Genomic DNA, 7,374 nt, shown 5'->3' on the forward strand with positions numbered 1-7,374 from the left:
GTTGGTTTGTATGCGTGATAGATTGCCCAGCCACTCTCCCTATATTGATGGGGGAAAGCGAGGGCATGCCTTATCACTGTTTCTACAATGTTTTCTTTTTCTAAAGTAATTTTTCTCATTCTCAAGGTTTTATTTCTGTCTGGATGCCTCCACTCTCTATTTATATAATTGGTGACGCATGCTGGTGGCATCACTTTTTAGCTAGAGGAGAGAGAGCCATTGATTGAACTGTCCCAATAAAAAGGCCACACCAATTGTGTGTTTTGAAAATAATAAACATATGGTTTGTATATTATGAAAAATATTCTGGAGTAAAACTTGCATGTTTTTGCTAGTAGAGTTTTTTTCCATTTCCAAAGGAGAAAATCCATATTGCCTGTCCTTTACGATCCAGTATTTACAGGTTTCTCTCTGCATAATGAAATGTACTTTTGACCCAGCCGCTTGCCATAGTTTGGTCACAAACAAGGAAGTGCATTATATTGAAAATTTAGAGCAACAAAATAGTGAATGTAATGCATTTAAACAATGTATTGCTACTTTTTTTTGACATAAAACAATTTGGATGCATACAGTGCAGTCCATTAGAAACTGATACAATTAAATTGGCTAATATACGTTAAGGACCTTGCGCGAGAACTCCAGTTGCTGTCAATGCAGGCATGCTAGCTAGCTAACTTGCTAGTTTAGCTGAACAGTGATGGCAGCAAATACCGAAAAGACATTCAAGTTTGTGGTCGTCGGTGGTGGCATTGCAGGTGTAACGTGTGCTGAGCAGGTGAGACCACTGTGCACTTTGTCAAACTGCCTGCAACGTTACTGCCTGTAACATTATCAACTTGACATGTTACGCTGTTGTGTGATTGTCTTTGACAGCTGGCCTCCCAGTTCCCATCAGCTGATGTTGCTCTCCTGACAGCAGCCCCTCTGATTAAGGCAGTCTGCAACTTCAAACAGGTGATCATACACAGAAAGACTAGCTATCATGATTGTTAAATTGTGTCAAAGATAAAAGTTATAGTCTATATTTTATTATAGACTACTAATCTGTTCAAAATAGCATTCGTTTATGAGTTAATACTCTAGCTATGTCTACAATAGATCTGTCCATAGTTCATCCAGTAATTCATAATGCCCTAACGGTAACCCATACACTCCCCTCCCTGGCCAGGTATCTAAGACGCTGGAGGAGTTTGATGTGGAGGAGAGGCCCTCCAGTGTTCTAGAGGAAAAGTACCCCAACCTGAGAGTCATCCAGTCTGCAGTGAAGGCCCTTCATGCACAACAACATGTATGTTTAATAGTAAACACACACAGGCTGAAATGCATTCGATTAGGCTAATATATGGTATTTTTATGTTAATGTATACAGTTATATTATAGCTATCTATATTAATATAACCTTTCAAATGTATTAATGTACACTACATGACCAAAAGTATGCAGACACCTGGTCGTCGAACATCTCCTTCCAAAATCATGGGCATTAATTGGTTGGTCCTCCCTTTGCTGCTATAACAGCCTCCACTCTTCTGGGAAGGCTTTCCACTAGATGTTGGAACATTGTTGCGGGGACTTGCTTCCATTCAGTCCATTCAGTCCATTCATGTTTTAGTGAGGTCGGGTGATTAGGCTTGGCTCAGTCGGCGTTCCAATTCATCCAAATCAAATTTTATTTTTCACATACACATGTTTAGCAGATGTTATTGCGGGTGTAGCGAAATGCTTGTGTTTCTAGCTCCAACAGTGCAGTAATATCTAACAAGTAATATCTAACAATTTCACAACACTACACAAAATACACACATCTAAAGTAAAGGAATGGAATTAAGAATATATAAATACTTGGACGAGCAATGTCAGAGCGGCATAGACTAAGATACAGTAGTATAGAATACAGTATATACATAGGAGATGAGTAATGCAAAAATAACATTATTAAAGTGACTAGTGTTCTATTATTAAAGTGGCCAGTGGTTTCAAGTCTATGTATATAGGGCAGCAGCCTCTAATGTGCTAGTGATGGCTATTTAACAGTCTGATGACCTTGAGATAGAAGCCGTTTTTCAGTCTCTCGGTCCCAGCGTTGATGCACATCTACTGACCTCGCCTTCTGGATGATAGCGGGGTAAACAGGCAGTGGCTCTGGTGGTTGTTGTCCTTGATGATCTTTTTGGCCTTCCTGTGACATCGGGTGCTGTAGGTGTCGTCTAGAATGTAATTTATGCTGTAGCGTTAAGATGTACTTTCACTGGAACTAAGGGGCCTTGCCCAAACCATAAAAAACATCCCCAGACCATTATTCCTCCTCCACTAAACTGTACAGTTGGCATTATGCATTCGGGCAGGTAGCGTTCTCCTGGCATCTGCCAAACCCAGGTTTGTCCGTCGGACTGCCAGATGGTGAAGCGTGATTCATCACTCAAGAGAGCGCGTTTCCACTGCTCCAGAGTCCAATGGCGCCGAATTTTACACCACTCCAGCTGACGCTTGGCACTGCACATGGTGATCTTAGGCTTGTGTGCGGCTGCTCGGCCATGGAAAACCATTTCATGAAGGTCCCGACGAACAGTTGTTGTGCTGACGTTGCTTCCAAAGTCAGTTTGGAAATGAGTGTTGCAACCGAGGACGTGATTTTTACGTGCTTCAGCACTCGGCGTTCGCGTTCTGTGAGCTTGTGTGCCTACCACTTTGCGGCTGAGCCGTTGTTGCTTCGAGACGTTTCCACTTCACAATTCCAGCACTTACAGTTGACCGGAGCAGCTCTAGCAGGGCAGAAATTTGACGAACTGACTTGTTGGAAAGGTGGTATCCTATGACGTTGTCACATAGAAAGTCACTGAGCTTTTCAGTAAAGCCATTCTACTGCCAATGTTTGTCTATGGAGTTGGCATGGCTGTGTGCTCGATTTTATACAGCTGTCAGCAACGGGTGTGGCTGAAATAGCCGAATCCATTCATTTGAAGGGGTGTCCCCATACTTTTGTATATATAGTGTACCATTAGGTCCCAAGCATAAATCCCTGTCCAACACTACCACCTTCTGGATGTATTTTCATCAATTACTATGTCATCCATTGTCATACAGAGCATGCATACAGTACAGTATGTGCTATTAAAATGCAAGCATAACGTGATCTTCCTTCCTGCTTCTCTCAGACTTTGCAGACCGTGGATGGTCTGGAGATCCACTATGAGAAGCTGTGTATCTGTAGCGGGGGCAGACCCAAACTCCTTACCCAGGATAACCCCTATGTGCTGGGGATACGAGACACAGACAGTGCCCAGGTACTTGACAATGGCTTCCCAGTTAAGATATGCTTGTTTTACCACCCATTCGCTTCAGTTAATCTAGTACTCATGATGTCTTTTGTGCCGGCAGGAGTTTCAGAAGCGGTTATCCAAAGCCAAGCGAATTGTAGTCGTTGGAAACGGAGGGATTGCCTTGGAACTAGTGTGAGTATATCGACATTATTTTTGTCTGAATTGGTCTTGTTCTAAAATCTTCAAATGTGTATATATATTATAGTTAAATGTACTGTATATTGGGTTCAGGTATGAGGTGGAAGGTTGTGAGGTGATCTGGGCAGTGAAAGACAAGGCCATAGGAAACACCTTCTTTGACGCGGGAGCAGCCCAGTTCCTGATCCCCTCCCTGGACACAGACAAACCAGAGCGAGCTGTTACCTGTAAGAGGGCTCGCTACACCATAGAGGGGGGGCCTGCAGCTACGCAGGGCCTTGCTGTAGGTGGAGGTGGCGACAGACAAGGCCAGAGAAGAGGGTTGGAAGAGCCAGGCAGTGCCCTGGGACCAGACTGGCATGAAGGCATCAGTCTGAGAGGAGCAGAGGAGGTAAGTGTGCCTCTGTGTTTTCACAATTATAGAATACAACTTTAATAATGTTTTAGTAAAGCAATTTTATTCATTTATAAATCTGTCATAAACAAATATAACACGTTGGTGGAAACGTATCCATTCAGAGATGGGAATTTGTCTGGAACGAGGAAAGAAAGATCAGCCTGGAGTAGTAGGCTGACCTAAGTTGTTTTAACTCTTGCTGTGGCCAGGTGTCTCACAGGGTGTCAGTGGAGTACCAGTCTGAGGTGAAACAGATCTACACTCACCAGGACTTCCTGCTGTCACCACTTGCCTCACAGACAGCAGACACTGGTGAGAGAAACCTATGACTCTATGACAATGGAACATATACCGGTGTGAAAGAGATGGAAATATGATGTGCTGAAAATGTGTTCGTTTCCATTAATCAAATAGTAAATTATACTGAACTAAAATATAAACGCAACATGCAACAATTTAAAAGATTTTACTGAGTTACAGTTACAAAAAGTCACATTTTGTATATCTGAGTTATACATATACAAAAGTCAGATATGCATCTGTCGGTCACAGATACCTTAACAAAGGTAGGGGTGTGGATCAGAAAACCACCATTTGACTCATGCATCGTGACACAAATCCTTCGTATAGAGTTGATCAGGCTATTGATTGTGGCCTGTGGAATGTTGTTTAAACACTCCTCTTCAATGGCTGTGCGAAGTTGTTGGATATTTCCGGGAACTGGAACACACTGTTGTACACATCGATCCAGAGCATTCCAAACATGCTCAGTGGGTGACATGTCTGGTGAGTATGCAGGCCATAGAAGAACTGGGACATTTTCAGCTTCCAGGAATTGTGTACATATCCTTGCAGCATGGGGCTGTGCATTATGAAACATGAGGTGATGGCGGTGGATGAATGGCTTGATCCTGTCCCAGTATCTCTGTGCATTCAAATTGCCATAGATAAAATGCAATTGTGTTTGTTGTCCATAGCTTGGGGCACTCTGTTCACAACGTGGACATCAGCAAACTGTTCGCCCACACGACGCTATACAAGTGGTCTGCGGTTGTGAGGCCGGTTGGATGTACTGACAAATTCTCTAAAACGACGTTGGAGGCGGCTTATGTTAGAGAAATTAACATTAAATTCTCTGGCAACAGCTATGGTGGACAATTTTGCAGTCAACATGCCAATTGCACACTCCCTCAAAACTTGAGATATCTGTGGCATTGTGTTGTGTGACAAAACTGCACATTTTAGTGGTGTTTTGTCCCCAGCACATGGTGCACCTGTGTAGTGATCATGCTGTTTAATCAGCTTCTTGATATGCCTGTCAGATGGATGGATTATCTTGGCAAATTAGAAATTCTCACTAACAGGGATGTAAACAAATTTCTGCACTACATTTGAGAGAAATAAGCTTGTTGTTAATATGGAACATTTCTGGGATCTTTTATTTCACCTCATGAAACATGGGACCAAAACTTTACATGTTGCATTTATATTTCTGTTAAGTGTAGTTGATTTATCTTTTCATCCACTGTACTGTTTTCCCCTACTATAGGCTCTTGGCCAGTGTACGCTCAGCTGACCAATGGGAAGACTTTTGGCTGTGACTTCATCGTCAGTGCCACAGGAGTCGTGCCAAACACCGAACCTTTTCTCCATGGAAACAGCGTAAGGAAAAGAAGTCAAACAGATGCTAGATGTTTCATATCATCCATTATTTCATGACAACTCAGGCCACTTATACTCAGAGGCAATATTTACCAATGTTTGTCCATACATATTCTGTTCAGTTTGCATTAGCTGAGGACTCTGGGCTGAAAGTGGATGACCACATGATGACATCAGAACCAGACATTTACGCTGCTGGAGACGTATGTACAGCAGGCTGGGAGCCAAGCCACCTCTGGCAGCAGGTACACAGACCACACTGCATCACTTCTAATCACGTTATGCTGCGTCTGACTATTCCTTTGGGTATGAGGCCTTTGGATTTTGTGGCGAACTATCCTGTCATCAATTCAGTTGCGATACAAGACATGATATCCTGTATACATCTCTCCTCTGTAGATGCGTCTGTGGACGCAGGCCCGTCAGATGGGCTGGTACGCAGGGCGATGTATGGCTGCTGATGTCCTGTCTGAAACCATAGAGCTGGACTTTTGCTTTGAACTCTTCTCTCACATTACAAAGTTCTTCAACTACAAGGTGTGTGAAGGCAAAGTTGCTATGCTTTTCTACATCAGTTGTCGACATGTGTTGAATCTGCTTATATGGTGTGTTCCCTGCAACAAGGTGAATTTCCCGTCACGTTGTAATAACAAATCATCACTCGGCTTGAAATGCTAAATAAGGTGTGTCCACTTGCTGTGCTTTTTTCCCCCCCTCCAGGTGGTTCTGCTGGGGAAGTTTAACGGCCAGGGTCTGGGTCTGAACCAGGAGTTGTTGGTGCGCTGCACTAAGGGCCTTGAGTATGTCAAGGTAGTGCTGAGCGAAGGGAGGATGTTGGGAGCAGTCCTTATTGGAGAGACTGATCTGGAAGAGACCTTTGAGAACCTCATCCTCAACCAGATGGACCTAACACCCTACGGAGAAGAGCTACTCAACCCCAACATAGACATAGAGGACTACTTTGACTGAGCGTGTGTGTCTACCTAACACCCTATAGAGGGTTACTACTCAACCCCGACATAGACTACTTTGACTGAGGCGCCAAGAACTTCCTCGTAAATCAATACTAAACTGGATGTCTGCTTTAGCCCTGTTTATATCTGGTGCTAACACGTCCTGATCTTGCCCACATTTTTAGACCGGTGTAGACGATTAAAAAAAACTGATTGTGATCAGATCTTCCTGACCACCTCCGGAGGTAGTCAGGGACACATTGTATCTGGATAGTGTAAACAGATCTGGATTATCAAACCATTTAAATCCCTCCCTCTAGTTCCCTCGTTGACAGGTGGCACTATTGACCTAATGTGTCAGTATTTGTTTTAACATAAAACATGGTTGTTTTGAAACTATATCTGCCAAATAATTTGCATACAGGGAGGGACCAGGTCATCTGGTAACAATGCAGTCACAGTGGATAGATAGTCTTGTTCCCACTGCAGCCCTTAATGCTCAAATCAGTTTTATTTTTCAAATCCATTTTGGAACACTGACTGTCCAAACAGTGACCTAATCGGATGTGTGTGTGTGTTCAGACAGCAGTCATTTGCTAACATGGCTACGCTAGCTGTCATAGTAACAACAGATGTGTGCGCAGTGGTTTAGGCTGATTGGTGCTGGTGCTTCCTATCCCTCAGAAGTTATGTACTGTAGCAAGCTAAAGTGATAACAATGCCTGCCATGGACATTTCCCAGTTGCTTTGAATGTTCAAAATCATAGTGTAAGGACAGCCATTTAGCTTTCTAGCACAGTCACTCGTTTGTAAACAATTAACAAGCTAGTTAGCTACCACATGTTCTTGTCAAACTGTCAAGAGTAGCGAGGAAGCAACACGATATGCCAAATGACTAAAA

At 43.2% G+C, this 7,374-nt stretch overlaps 1 protein-coding gene across 1 annotated transcript; it reads left to right on the top strand.

Moving 5' to 3' along the window:
• Nucleotides 1-605: 605 nt before the first annotated feature.
• On the top strand, nt 606-6,580 carry pyroxd1 (pyridine nucleotide-disulphide oxidoreductase domain 1). The gene is made up of 11 exons (XM_023969464.2): nt 606-778; nt 877-957; nt 1,172-1,291; nt 3,159-3,287; nt 3,382-3,455; nt 3,555-3,852; nt 4,068-4,170; nt 5,408-5,520; nt 5,643-5,765; nt 5,920-6,057; nt 6,241-6,580. The coding sequence occupies exons 1-11, from the start codon at nt 701-703 to the stop codon at nt 6,487-6,489; spliced, it is 1,506 nt and encodes a 501-aa protein (XP_023825232.1). The 5' UTR covers nt 606-700; the 3' UTR covers nt 6,490-6,580.
• The last annotated feature ends 794 nt before the right edge of the window (nt 6,581-7,374 follow it).

Source organism: Salvelinus sp. IW2-2015, linkage group LG24 (genome assembly GCF_002910315.2).
Source record: "Salvelinus sp. IW2-2015 linkage group LG24, ASM291031v2, whole genome shotgun sequence".
NCBI lineage: Eukaryota > Metazoa > Chordata > Actinopteri > Salmoniformes > Salmonidae > Salvelinus > Salvelinus sp. IW2-2015.

Excerpts from the sequence above, each read along its gene's own strand:
- pyroxd1 (XM_023969464.2), top strand. The coding sequence starts at position 701 with ATGGCAGCAAATACCGAAAAGACATTCAAGTTTGTGGTCGTCGGTGGT. Across the intron at positions 779-876 it reads GTGTAACGTGTGCTGAGCAG|CTGGCCTCCCAGTTCCCATC; the intron begins GTGAGACCACTG and ends TGTCTTTGACAG. Across the intron at positions 4,171-5,407 it reads CTCACAGACAGCAGACACTG|GCTCTTGGCCAGTGTACGCT; the intron begins GTGAGAGAAACC and ends CCCCTACTATAG.